Below are 14,598 nucleotides of genomic sequence, written 5' to 3' on the forward strand. Positions count from 1 at the left end.
TGACGTGCACTCTAATGAAGTACACTCAAACCAAACAGGAGCTGTCAGACACTAATGCAACGCATCAAGGGAATGGAGGGCCTGCTCACAAACTGGAAAGATAAAAGGAGTATTGTATGTCATAAAAATACAATTAAATATAATATGGTATGTCATAAAATTTCATTACGAAAGGTCAGTATAGCATGTCAATGTGTCAAAATTTCATAAAATGATATATATGTGATGAATATACAAACAAGGTAATAGAATGCCATGTCAAAGATTTTTTAAAAGTGTCAAATTTCATTAAAATAAAACTTGTTAAAGATATTTTTAAAATAGTAATTAGGAAGAAAATATTAAAAGTCATAGTATAACATGTCAAAATGTCAAAATTTCTTTAAAAAAAACCTCAGTATTCTATGGCATTAAAAAGTAAAAATTTCAGTATAGTATAAGAAAAAACAACAGTATGTTAAAGAAAAAAAAAGTATTAAGTCATAAAGATTTAGTTTTAAAAAGTATAGTTTATCATAGGTAAGTTTAAAAAAATGTTTAAAAAGTCAGTATAGTGCGTCATATTTCCCCTAAAAGTCACAGTTTAGTGTGTCATAAAAAGGTGTCAACATCTTATAAAAATCAGCATAGTATGTCATTAAGATGTTTTCTTTTTTTTAAAGAAAGGTCGAGTGTAGTATGTCGTAAAATTTAGTCAAAAACAGTCAATAGTATGGTATGTCATAAAGATAATTTCATTTAAAAAATCAGTGTTTAATATGTCAAAGTGTCAGTTCATTAAAAAAAATCATAGTATATAGTAGGTCAATATAAAAATACTTTAATAAATGTATTGAACGGTATGATATACCCATGTGCATTCATTATACCAACAACACATCAAACCTTTGTCTCAAACCAATAAGGTATTTTTATCATGTAATGGTTGTATTATTCCACAAGGTGGAGCCATGCGCTGTGAAATTATGTATTAGTTAAACAATATTCATTAATGGATTCAGTTCATTAAGCAGTTTAGACATTTCAGAATCAATTCTCAAAATGTCTGCCCTCCAACTTGTAGTATAAACATTTTGGAGTATGTGACCACATCACACCAGGCTGTGATACATCCTCCAGCGGTCATGATCCGGGTTTGGCTCTCGCGTTTGAGCCTCGTCAGCCACCGTATCAGGCTAATTAGAATAGAGGTTGAGTAAACTGAGTAAAGGAGGGGTTAAAGTGGGTCATGAACGTTTTATTCATAGCATACGCTTTTATTATATTTGCCAGGCTTCACCCTGCAGCCTAACTTTTGGTACTGTGTTTTAGTTTTTTGTAAGTTTGTTGGCGCGAAGCTAGCATTAGCACCAAAGAGGTTTATAACTAGTTAGCATTAGCTAGCATCACTTTAGCTGCATGCTAACGTTATTCAACAGCACAGAGAAGAGACAGGTGAATTACTGTAGTTCTCTCTGCTGACGTTATACCGATCACTGAAGAGTCTGCAACGTCCAAAGGGCGATGTTGTCAGTGATTGCCCGGTCAGTCCTCACCAAATGTAAGTGACAGTGCTTTGTTTTGCTCTTTTGCTGTGTTTTGTAATTAATGAAAATGTGATTAAGAAACCTCACAATGCACCTGATGTCAGCTTCACAGCTGTGTTAGCTCGTGCTACTTTGTAGATACATGATTATTAATATTTAACTGTGTTAAAAAGCTCAGGAGGGCTCTGTAGGTGAAAGGTCACCAGCATTAGTTTGCAAGCAACATGCTGGGCTGTGCTGCAGAACTCATCTCTGAAGCTTTAATACTTTATTCATCAAGTAATATGTACGTTCAGGAACAGCTACCATGCGGATTATTTCCCTCGATGAATAGTTAAGTCCATGAAATGTGATGAATAAGCAGAACAACTGAGCTAATGTAAATCAGTGGCAGTATACATTATAATTTTAAGGCCATGCATGTAATTTGTGCAGTGTGCAAACAGCTGTGCATGTGCATATTAATGAGTCTAGCGGTGCAACATTGCAGATCTTGCTGAGGTGGAAATGACATCATATGGATTACGTACATCTGTTATTCATTGTCTGGTATAATAAATTAGTCTACATACACAGGTGTTTTTTATGTGCATGTAGACAGACAGATAGGGGTGGGAAATAACCTGAATTTTGAATTTAAAAAAAAAAGATGTATTGCACTTTTGCAGAGGTTACAGCAGTGTATTAAACATTAGAAAATGGTAAAAATCCCAGTTTGCAAAAGCCCAAGGAGATGTTGTTTAAATGGCTTATTTTCCACTAGTTAAAAACCTAAAATTGTTTATCAAACAGAGGAGCAATAAAAGCATTACATGCTCACAAATTGAGAAGCTAGAAGTTATTATTCTTTGGTCTGAAAAACAATTTTAAGGATTTATTGATCATCATAATTAATTTTATGTGGATCAACTAAGAGATAACTACTCAGTGTTGCCGCACCTTCTGTTTGCTATCATACAAATTTCTTGTACTGCTATTTTCCCTGTGTGACACTTTGTACTTCATGTATGTCGACTAAATGAATGAAATAAATCGGTATTTTTAGATTCTTTTACAGGATAGTCTGTTTTTATTGCAGTGGAAGGAAAACACTACAGGATTGTTATTGATAATTTCTTTAAGTGAATTTTTAAAAATCTGTCCAAACCCCACAAAATAGCAAAAAACTTCCCTCACATGTTCAAGCGTCTCATTCTGTCAAATCTAAAGTTACTGTTACAGTTTGTCGTCCTCAGAGGATTGGGTGGTGTCATGTCATTCTGTCTCTGTCCTCTCAGACAGGAGGTCCTGCCTGCCCAGTCAGGCTGTGGTCAGGGCCATGTCATCTTCAGGAGGCACCTCCTCTCCTTACACCACCCTGGCCATCAGTCACCCAGCAGAGTCCATCACACATGTGGAGCTGCACCGCCCGGAGAAACGCAACGCCATGAACAAAGCTTTCTGGAGGCAAGAACCTGTTTAAATCAATATGTCCAAAATCATACAAAACAAAGCAAGTCTCCTTCATAAAGCAACAGTTTGTCCTGAAATCACAAGAAATATATTAAAGGAACTAACATTTAACTGATAATCAATAGTAAACCACTGGAATTCATGATTGAAGCACTTGTATACATGTATTTCTATAACAGTTAATCCAACACTGATCAGGATGTTCGGCATTTTTCTCTCAGTGAGATGGTGGATTGCTTTAATGTGATAGCTGCAGACCCTGACTGCAGAGTGGTGGTGGTGTCTGGAGCCGGGAAGATCTTCACAGCTGGTGGGTATCGGGCTGTTTGCTTCTTTTTTTTTTTGACTGTATCGTCATAGTAAAGTATCGTCATCTGTGCTGTGTTGCTGTCCAGGTATTGACCTGATGGACATGGCCAGTGATGTACTCCAACTTGAGGGTGACGACACGGCCAGAATGTCCTGGAAACTGAGAAAAATTATAACCAAATATCAAGAGACGTTCTCCGTCATAGAGAAGGTCAGCTTCATAATGTGTTCAAATCTGTAATTTTATTTAAGAAATGCGACATCATATAACCTTTAACCCCCGCTAGTTGCTCTGTCTACAGGGGAAACACCAGATGATACTGATTTTTTTAGATGGGCTTTTTCTCAGGTTGCTAAAATATATTTTGCTGCTGCCCTGTTGAAGCTCTCTTCAAAGCCACCAGACTCCTTTTGTCAGAAACAGTAATTTTACCCTGCAGAATGTTTTCACAGTGTGGTCTCAGTACTTTTACTTAAGTAAAGGATCTGAATACTTGTACCTCTGGTCATACCTGAAGAGCAGTTGTGTTTATCACATTGAGGAATTACAAGATTGGACTGGTCACAGATATGATTATGTATTTGGACAACATTGAAAATATTGGGTTATCAGTTTATGTTCCTGTAACATTATTGATTATTGTTTTCTTCTTGTAGTGTCCAAAGCCTGTTCTGGTGGCCGTCCACGGAGCCTGTGTTGGCGGAGGTAGGACATTATCATCACACTATCATAGCACAGCCATAAATTCAGATTGTAAAGACCAGGGGCCCGTATCACAATGTGAGATTTGTGGGTTTATACATCAGTTACTTCTTTCTGTATCGCTACAGTATGTAATCACTTCAAATTAGTAAGCCCGGTGTGCTGCAAACATTGTATCAGAGGACAGTGTGTAACTTAAACTGGTAGGGAAAAAAACTTGTGAAAAGCTTTAGTGAGTTCACACACCTTCATGTTCACTGTGGATGTTGTGCTCTGCCACAGGTATTGATCTGATCACAGCCTGTGACATTCGTCTGTGTACCCAGGACGCCTGGTTCCAGGTAAAGGTACGTACACGTCCCAACTATTTTTCATAATTTGGAAATGTGGTGACGTAAATGAGGAATATTGCTTGAAAAAAAATAGGAGACAGATGAATAATTATGATTAAAAAAAAAAAAGAAATAAGCTGGTTATGTTTGTTTTTGTCAGTTTTGGGCCCCCATGTAAAACAAACTAATTATTGAATTTAAATGAAATGGGGTTTTTTTTTAATATAAAAATAGAAATAAGTATATAGCATTTTAAGTTACAAAGCATCGGCAAACATTGTATTTTGTAGGAAGGACCAGAGTAGATTGTATCCATGTTGTATCGGAGGCTGCAGGTCATGTTCTGATGCAGTACTTGTGAATGATCTTGACCCGGTGTCTGTCTTAATCGGTCGACTTTACAGGAAGTTGATGTTGGACTTGCAGCAGATGTTGGAACTCTCCAGAGACTTCCCAAAGTCATTGGCAGCCGCAGGTAAACCGGCTACAGGCTATATGTAGAAATACATGTGATGTAGTGTGCTAAGCATTTAAAGTTACAGATGTCATCAAATAACAACGACCAAATTATAGCTGCTGTGCACCAATAGTCGGGGCCGGGCAATTTTAGGCAAAATTAGGCAATTCTGAGCAACACACACACTAAAACAAAGCATATCACAACATAGAAGTTACATCATATAATTATGGCATGCCCTTCAAATTGTGGATGAGTGGCTGAAGTGATCAGACTCATAATATACAAAGGAAAGAAAAAACTCAAGAACAAGAAAGTAAGATTAACATTAACTGCTAGCAATTATGAACAAACTGGCCTGATCTAGCTTAAAGCTAAACATTATCCATGGAGACAAAGATGAAAACAGTTTTTAAAATGTAAAAGTAGCTATTGGATAGACTCTCTATATTGACTGATAGCTAAGCCAAATAAACAGGGAAAAGAGACAAGGGATAACAGGGAAAAGTGTTGATAAAGAGTATTTGTCTCTCCGCAAAACTACCTGGATCAGAATTATTTTAACCTTGGTAGTCTCTAATCCACATAGCATGATGCCTGAACATAGGACTTTCACATTAGAATGTCTGTTCTGCCTTAGCTGAGGCTTGAACTCACGACTTCTAAGACGGAGGTCCGTCTTCTATCTCACTGAGCTAACTGGCAAGTGACAGTTCATGTGTGGCTTCACAAATTGACTAAGCCAAGCATCAGGGTGCCAGACAGTAGCCATCCATGCCATGGAAAAGCAAATTTCAAAGTGAAAGTTCCAAAGCTGTAGCACATATGGTTGATTTGTTATGGATTTTCAAAGTTTTGAAATTTAGAGGCTTGCTGTAGCACCACCATCAGGACTATTGTCTTGTGTTTCCAGTTGAGGACATCTGGCATGGGAAAATTCAGTTATTAAGACAAAAATCCGAAAATACACAAATTGCATCTAGACAGCATGGAGATGTTGGTAATTTGTTTTTAACAATGATTGATTTGCTCCATAAGTGAAAAATTGATGTTTAAAAACGCCATTTTTACGCTGACTCCAATTGTTCACATTAGAGCGAAGTTCAAAATGCTGTAAAAAGTTCAGTTTTTGAGATAAAATTCTGATATTTTCCAATCATCTACCATGACTCCAAAATATTGTCATTTTTTAATGAACATTGAAAATGTATTTAGCAAGAATTTGCACATATATGTTTACAGTACCATTTACAGTCACATACAAACATTTTGATGCACTGTAGGCTCAATTTTCGATAAATCAAAAATCTGAGAAACGTAGTTTGTGTAGGACAGTCTGAAGATGCTCTGTAGCAAGTTTGGTGTCAATTGAGCAAAAATTGTGGGAGGAGATAGGTTTAAGAAGTTTTACTGTTTTTGAAAAAAACAGAGTGATGGACTTAATAATTTGCAATAGGTTTAAATGTACAAAAGTTTCTTCAGTATTGAGGCTACATTTTGGTGAAAATCTGTACCACATATGGTTCATTTGTTGTGAATTTTCAAAATTTTGAACTTGCTTGAGGCTTGCTGTAGCGCCACCATCAGGACTATTGGCCTGTTTTTGCAGCTGAGGCAATCTGGCATGGGTATGATCTCTCCCTCTTTCTCCAGCCTAGTGAACGAGTTGGCTCTGACTGCCAGGAAGATGTACGCCGATGAAGCAAAGAGCAGCGGACTGGTCAGGTAAACACATCCTCTACAGAATCATACACATATGTCTGTGTTGTCTCACATTAAAAAAGTGTTAAATAGTTTCACTGAACCTGGACCAAAGACAGATACCAGCCTGTTTTAATTTTGTCATTGTTGATTCTGACATGGATCATCAGCATCACCTAAATGCTAAATTGATTCGAGGAGAGGATGCAGTGTAGTGATATTTTTAGTGGATTAACCAGAAATCTTCAGGCATACTTCTGGATGTTATATCACATACAAAAACAAACTGGTTATGCAGGATCATTAATATTGGACTCAGTAAACACGTTGGACCTGCTTTGTGATACAGACCCCCACAGCTAAAAAGTGGCTACAGGTTTGTTCTCGTTAACACAGGGGCTCTTTACTGAAATACATGAGTGGTGCAAGATGAGCTCCATCTGGGGTCTAATCTGTGTTCTTCAGTTTCAAACTCCCACTCAGCCATTAGGAAAAAGTAGTGATGTAGGTCACAGTGCTGATGCTCTCCCCTCCCTCCACTCAGGCAGTTCAGACAGTGTATGCATGGAGAGTGAGGCACAGAAGCAAAGTAATGTAGCCTACAGCTGTGGACGCCTTGTTAGTTCAGTTCAGGAAGTCAAACAATAACACAAACAAACCGATCAGAGGCAGTGGTAGACCAGTTGAAATAAACCCTTAAGTCTCAAGTGAGACGTGAAAACATGCTGGCTCTATAAACACTAAAATGACTGTTTCTTTAAAGGAGTCTGGCAGGTTTGGCGATGACACTTCAGGGGCCGTTTCTGGTTAAACAAAAAGGTTTCTCTGTAGGATTTCTATAATGTTGTCAGACACTTAAAATAACAGTGTGTGCGCGTTTGTTTTTTTGGGCAAAAACAAACACTTTCAGTGGACATAAACTAACGGTGCAAACATGCCTGAGTGGTGACATTGCAGCCCGTTTCACTCTCAATACTGGACTCATTTCAGAACCTGGTGTTCTCATTAGTCACATAGACACAAGACATGAAAATGGGGTCCAGGTTGGAAAATACTACAGTTACCCTTTCAGTATTTCATCTTAAATTTTCCCACATTTCCTCTCCAGCCGAGTGTTTGCAGATAAGGAGGCCATGATGGCTGGAGCTCTGGAGATGGCCAGGGAGATCGCTGGTCGCAGCCCTGTAGCTGTGCAGGGCACCAAAGTCAACCTAATCTATTCCAGAGACCACAGTGTAGCAGAGGGACTGGACTACATGGTGAGACCACCTTTGAAATAACATAAAAAATAATGGAGGATTTTTCTGAGCATGCTTCTTTTGTCAGCTGCAATAAGTCAATTGAATACCTTGCTGATCATTCCCAGGCCACCTGGAACATGAGCATGCTTCAGACTCATGATGTGATGAAATCAGCTCAGGCCTCCATGGAGAAGAAGAGTCCCAAGACGGTAGCTTTCTCCAAACTCTAAACCTCAATTACACAACACAAAAGCTGCTGTTTACTCCTCCATTGTGGCCTTCCATGGGAACCACGTGTGACTTTGTCTTTTTAAGATATCTAGCCATCTGTGGCCGTTTGACAATGACATAATGTGACTTAATAAAGATGGCTTGAGTCCACTGCTGGAAATATTATGTCAAGATCTATATTACTGTTTGCCTGGAAAAGCCTCCAAAACATTTTGATAACAGGATACTGTTCTTTCCATTTAAACTGAGGAATTAAAAAGTCATCTATGTGTGAGGTCAGAATCATAACTAAAGTTGGGCTAACGTCCTGCCCGGGTGACGTCTTACAAGCTAATAAGAAGTCACTCTCAGCTCGTCGCAGTAAAGCAGTAACAGCCAGCTTGGTAATTCTTTCATCGACTTCATGAATGTTTTCTTATTAAAGAAACTCAACTGACAGTTAGCGCTGACTGTGATCCATAGTAACCTGTTATTTTGTCAAGTAATTTTGCAACAAAGGTGCCAAACGTGGATTCAAATAACTTAAAATGCTTTATTAATAAATCTTTACAAAATAACTTAAATGTACAAAAGCATAACTAGAACACATTCAGACCCACTACAGATTCTGCTTGGCACGAAGTTTCTGTAAGGTTTTCTGTGAAGAGATGTGAGAAAATATTCTGGAATCAACTTCAGGCAACCAAAACAAGATATTTTGTTGCTTGCAGTTCTGTAATAAGCACATTATGTTTAAAAACATTTTCTCAAATAAACACAAATAATTCCAGTGTTTACCTTGTGGAACTCTTTGGCCTTCAGTCTGTTCTTTGCAAAAGCTTCCTGTCTGTTCTTGATGGCTTTCTGATGTTTCACCTCCTCCAGCTGCTCATACAGTCTGCAGGAACATGATGGCACACACACACACACACACATGCTGCATCATTGTTTTGGGAACGCCACATCTTTTAGATTTAATGCCAGTAATCCATTTAGGTTCAACCAATTAAATTATATTGTAAGAAAAAAAAAACCATCTGATTTTTTTGGTAGGAGTATTGTGTAGGGGTGATAGGTGTTCATGTAGGGCAAACTGTTGGAGCATTTATTCCACATCTTTGATATCAGACCAGTTTACTCCACTAGTTTGGTCTTTGACAATACTAGTCAGACATTCTGTCTGTCTAGTTGAACAAAAACTCTTACTGTTAATTCTTTCAGCAACTAGTCATATTTTTACCCAACAAGTTTCAACCAGAATTTCTGACGTCACAAATTCCTCCAAATGTTAGACACTGGTAGGGAGCAGACAGTGTACACTACACAGCAGATAATGCAGAACAAAGCTGAAATCACTCTGACTCTGAAATGGGTCCTGCAGCTCAAAATTTGGGTCAGATACAGGCTCAAATCATACAGCATATGACCAGCTTTACATAAGTTCAACAGTGGAAGAAACTGCCATCTGACATGAAGCATACGGAATAAATGCTCAAAAGTCTTTCCAAAGATAAACATTTACTCCACAGTAGATGGTGCAGCAGTTAAAAGCTTATAATATTCAAGTATTACCTCTGAGTTCTTTGGTGCATCTCAAAAACATCCCGTTTCCTTTGCTCTGGTGTGCAGGTCTTCACCTCATCCAACTTTTTCAGCCTGGAATCGCTCACTGAATAATAATAATAATGAAATGATATGAATGAATGATATGTAGACAATGAAATAATAATTTCAATGTCTACGTATCAATCCCAGCACCCTTTCAATTCTAAAGGTCAGATGTCCGTATCAAATTATCACTTCCATGAACGCAACTTGACCACACACACTCCAAAGATTTTTTTTCTCCTTTAGTTTAATCTGTTCACACAGATTTCCACCTCAATATTTTTTTCTGCTATATGACCCTGGGGGGCTCTGTAGTAGTCTACAGAAATAATATTTTAAAAATGATTAGATTTTTTAGCTGTACAGAGACTACAGTGCAACTCATCAGATTAAAGTCCTATCAGGGAGGTGAATGGCCGGGATAATTCTGACTTTGGGACTAGTTTTAATCAAAAAATACAATTTAAAGTTGTGCGTTAGGTAGAAAATGTCCACCAGGAGACAAAAAATGTTGGAAATGAGTTTGAGAACCACTGCCTTAGATAGAACATTTTGTCAGTGTACCACTTTGAAATATTTTTCAGCCATGTGCACCCTGACCAGCACAAAACATTTTGGCAGACAAAAACAAAAAAGACGATATAAAAAGGTACAGTACAGCACCATCAGTGTCTGATTTACTGAACAACCTTGTAACTGACAAACACTTCAATGCTACATTGCAAATGTTTAGAAATAGTTACTAAATTCATGGCAAAACAATTTGTCATGATGCAGTAACACTAGATGGCCATGTAGTTGCATTAAAGTGCATCATTTTGTAAGTTTCATTTACAATTTAGTGATATAATTATTTTAGCAAGGTGCCTCACAAACAGCTCTAACTTGTGGGCCTGTATGGTTGTTCTTTTTCACCATCCATGAAACAAATGTAGTGCTCACAATAATTAAAGTGACTTAATGTGTCAAATTATATTAAGTTGAGATACCTGGAGGGGGAAGCTGGGCCTTTTTCTGCTTGGTGAATCCAGATTTCTCAGTGGTCTGATGTGGCTCAGCCTGCTCCTCCTTTGACTTGGCATTAGTCTTGTGTTGAGATTCTGACTTCATCTTTGCCCCACAGGTGACAGGTTGAGAGTCCTGAGCTTTAGACTGCTCTCTTGCTTCAGATGGAGCTTGGATCTTAGGTTGAATCTTAGCAAGAGCCCCTTTGGCCTTGATTTCCTCCACTCTACGGGACGATCTCTGGAGCAGTGCTCTGCGTTTCTGCTGGTGGACCTCCTGTAGGTCTCTGCTGGGACCCCAGTGAAACTCCAGGAGCATTGCTGAATCTAGCGAGGGACATTTTTTCAAAAGTTTACAATGTTACTGACTAAATGACTAAAAAAAGATGCAAAAAGAAGTTTGTTAATTATTACTCCTATGTTCCTGATCACATTCATCTTAAAAGGGATACAATTCAGGATTTTCCTACAAAACAATGTACAGACTAATACAGAAGTAATACCTCTCAATCATCACTTATGAGCCACTAGAAGAGTGTGGTGGTGTATTATTCTGCAGAGGCTCTGCCCTCTGCCTGTATTTTCATATTGTCTGTGCTCAAAACCTTTATGGGTGTGTACATCCACAATGGTTAGGGAAGGTCAAGATGTTATAAAAAGGTAGCAACCAGGTGCCAGCCTGTAAGCAGCAAGCTATCTGAGAGGAAGCTATGAAAATCATAGCGCTGAATAAAAAAAAGTGAAGCGAAATGCCAAGCAGACAAAGTTTGTTCAAAAACGAGTGAATCTGGAATTGGCTTTCACTTTCACTAGAAATACTGCTTACAAACAGCCGACACTTCCTGCATAGCACGCCTTTAAGTCAGAAACATGTTTCCCCACAATTCAGGTATCTCACACATGCAGCACTCCCAACAGTGTTATATGTCAGATATATTTAGTCTGTAACTGTTGTGGTTGTACCTGGATGTGTTTGTTTCTTGTCCTCTGGAGTCTCATCCAGTGACATCGAGGATTCTGACCCCTAGAGAAGACAAGGTTTGTGTTCAGAGATCATTAAGACGCCTGCCACTGAAATCAAAAAGTCAAAAACATGTATAGACAGTCACCTCTGTCTCGTAGCCTTTCTGTCCCTGTTCCTCAGTGATGGTTGTTTCTTGGTCTTGCAGTGTTGTGTCTGTCAGGCTCACTAGTGTTATCTCTGACTGTTCCAGTATCCCCTTCTCACTGGCAGCTTCCTATTTGGCAGGAAGATATAACAAGTACACAACTCAGCCAGTGACACACGTGAGTTATAGAAATAGGTAAAAGCTGCCAACAAGGTTTAAAAACATTATAAAGGAGTCATTTTCCAAAACAAACTGTGACCTTTGACTCTACAAGTCAACCTGCAGTTTAAGTGTGACAGAACAATGCAGTGCTCTAAATAGGCAGGTGTTGTCTTTGTAAGCACTGCAATGGTCGGTTAATGTCTGAAAGATGATGCAACAAAAAAACAAAATCATACCAATATCTTATTGGAGATAGGACAGAGGTCACCAAGTGGGATTGAATTTCTCCTTTCAGAAACACAGTTTCTATCGGCATCCGCTTCTTCTGGCTGCAACGTGCCCACAGTAGGTGCATCATCACACATGGTTAAATTTGACAGACTCAGAGCTGTTAGCTCCACCTCTGCTCTCATGGGAGACACCATGAGAGCAGATTCATCAGGATGGTTCTGTGATGTGATGAGCTGGGTGAAAGAGTCGGGTAAGGCAGGGGAAGCTGTGATGCAGCGAGACGACTCCTCCGTTCTGAGGCGCTCAGGTGACGGTTCAGACTCAATAGAAGCATCAGTGTGGCTTGGTGTGGAAACACTGGGTTCCCCACTGGCTGGCTGTCCGTCAGGGGAGGTAGGCACATTGTGTTCAGGCAGGTGAAAGGTCATGGAGGGGTCTACTGTTTCATTGTGGGTGACCTCAGCTAGCAGCGGATGGAATGACTCTGAGCCTGGAAACACTAAAGATGGTGATAAACATAAAACACTGTTAAGTTCCTAAGTAAGTCAGAAAAATACATGCACACTACAGCTGTTATGGTTTGTGTATTCATACTGAACTGTCATGGTATGGGAGTCAGGGTCCGGTGCACAAAGCCGCATGCAGAATACACAGTCTGTAAACTGATGCACTTAATTTGGAACAAAGTTCACAAGTGTAGGTTCTGCACCAAAACTTTAAGCCCTGCACTGTTAGCAACGTAATAACAAGCGGACTGGCCTGCACGACAGAGCTGGAAGACGTGCAGCACGTTCACGGTCAGCTATAACAGCTCCAGAGATTTGTGTAAAAGACAAAGACTACGTGTCAACATTGCTCCAATGTTGTAGGGTCTGTCAATGCAAACACGTCCCAAATGCTACGCACATTCAACATCATCACCCAGGTGTGTCAATCGCCGGGATGATAACTGTTTGAGTGCTTTGAATATTTAAATATATCCAAGGTGGAACTAACCAAGTTTTATTTTTTATTAATTTATTTGTTTTGTATTTTCAACTTAATATCATGAGAGCATTTTCAGTTTTATAGCCTGTTATGGTATAAAGATGTGCCTAAAAAAAGTTTCCTAAATCAAACTTTAACTTGACTTAAGCTACTAACTGAAACTACAGATATACAAACTGTTCATGATCATAGTGTACTCCCTCCAATACAACCATCATACGGCCATTTTAGAATTCACTGTAACTACTTGAATATTTTATACCTCACCTTCAGTGCTCTGTGGGCCCAGGTCCATTGGACTGGTTTGGTTCTGCAGTGTCTGGTCCTGTGGAGGTGGATTCACATCTGGAACAGAGGCACTGTGTGATGAGGCTTCGGGAGGCAACGCTGGGTATGACGGCCCACTGGCCTCAGCTGAGACACCAAGTTCCACGTGGGTTCTTTCATCTACAAACAAACCAACAGTTGAATAAGAACAGAAGAAATCACCAGTCAACAATGTTTCAACTACAACTGCAACTAACATTGCTTCATTTGATTCATTCATTTGTATTTATCCATTCATTGTTTAACGGTAAGACTTTGCAAAGATGACAGTCACTGTGAAATTATACAAGTTAATAACTAGAAGGTTGGAGTCTGCCTTTTTTTAAACTAGAAGTTTAAACCCTAACTGCATGTTTCAGTTCCCCATACACCTTGTTTTACCTGAGTTTCCACTGTGCTGGCCAGCAGACTCATCCAGCTCCCCAACCAGCGGTCTCATTCGGCTCTCGTCTGGACCTTCATCCAACCATGTGGTCGACTGCTCCGATGGCGTCTGACCCATCAGCTGACCTGCATAAAAGTCCTGCCCCCCACTCAGCCAGTGAAAGCTGGACTGATGGGAGAGTCGACCAATCATCCGACTCAGAGTGTAATCCCATCCACCTTGATCCGAGCTCACTGACACTGGTGGACCTGGTAGCTGACCAATCATGGACGAGTGAGCAGATGGTTGACCAACCAGTTGCACCATGGCCAAATCCCTCTGATCAGCAGCGAGACAGGATGACTGGTCTGTCAGCTGGCCAATCAGAGGTCTGAAAGACTCTTGGTCCTCAGTCAGTGACAGGTCCTCGCCTGAGTGGTGCTCCAGGATTGGATTTACTGTATTGTGCCATTCCTGAAGCAAAAACATTAATTAAATTTAGTGTATTTTATTGAAGAGAAATATTGAAATGAAGTAGAATATATGCGCAGACAGATATGCACTGAACTGCAGTAACATCCATTAGCACCACATATACTGTACATTACAGTTTACCTTTAAAGCTATAGTGTGTAACTTCTACAGGTCCGTAAATGTCAGTTTCACCCAAGCCACTACTAGAGGAGATGACACAATGCTGATTAAGCCGATCGGCTCCTCTAACATCTTGCGGTATTTTTCAATATATATCATTTTTAGTATGCATGTAGACTGGCGACATTCCCGCGCTGGCACACAGGAAATACTTCCTCACAACAAGAAGGGAGGGGGAGGAAGAGCGGAGAGTGTCATAGCAAGAGGTAGAGCGCAGGTAG

The 14,598-nt window shown here is 39.5% G+C and overlaps 2 protein-coding genes across 3 annotated transcripts in view; one reads left to right on the forward strand and one right to left on the reverse strand.

The window, feature by feature from the left end:
• The first annotated feature begins 1,173 nt into the window (after positions 1 to 1,173).
• Positions 1,174 to 8,728, forward strand: ech1 (enoyl CoA hydratase 1, peroxisomal). Its single transcript, XM_049576386.1, has 10 exons — positions 1,174 to 1,540; positions 2,804 to 2,972; positions 3,200 to 3,288; positions 3,374 to 3,498; positions 3,945 to 3,993; positions 4,273 to 4,337; positions 4,727 to 4,797; positions 6,433 to 6,504; positions 7,589 to 7,739; positions 7,847 to 8,728. Exons 1-10 carry the CDS (start codon positions 1,504 to 1,506, stop codon positions 7,949 to 7,951), a joined length of 933 nt encoding a protein of 310 aa, XP_049432343.1. The 5' UTR covers positions 1,174 to 1,503; the 3' UTR covers positions 7,952 to 8,728.
• cep295 (centrosomal protein 295) overlaps positions 8,461 to 14,598 on the reverse strand; it is a 23,542-nt gene continuing 17,404 nt past the window's right edge. For both annotated transcript variants that reach the window (XM_049576371.1, XM_049576372.1), the window contains exons 21-29: positions 13,741 to 14,197; positions 13,300 to 13,479; positions 12,051 to 12,544; positions 11,653 to 11,781; positions 11,507 to 11,567; positions 10,529 to 10,870; positions 9,504 to 9,600; positions 8,730 to 8,829; positions 8,461 to 8,589 (exon numbers count right to left, since the gene is read on the reverse strand). In XM_049576371.1, coding sequence (XP_049432328.1) covers positions 8,551 to 8,589; positions 8,730 to 8,829; positions 9,504 to 9,600; positions 10,529 to 10,870; positions 11,507 to 11,567; positions 11,653 to 11,781; positions 12,051 to 12,544; positions 13,300 to 13,479; positions 13,741 to 14,197 — 1,899 coding nt within the window. In that variant the 3' untranslated portion in view covers positions 8,461 to 8,550. The remainder of the gene's footprint in view (positions 8,590 to 8,729; positions 8,830 to 9,503; positions 9,601 to 10,528; positions 10,871 to 11,506; positions 11,568 to 11,652; positions 11,782 to 12,050; positions 12,545 to 13,299; positions 13,480 to 13,740; positions 14,198 to 14,598) is intronic.

The sequence above is a fragment of the Epinephelus fuscoguttatus genome, linkage group LG5, assembly GCF_011397635.1.
Source record: "Epinephelus fuscoguttatus linkage group LG5, E.fuscoguttatus.final_Chr_v1".
NCBI lineage: Eukaryota > Metazoa > Chordata > Actinopteri > Perciformes > Serranidae > Epinephelus > Epinephelus fuscoguttatus.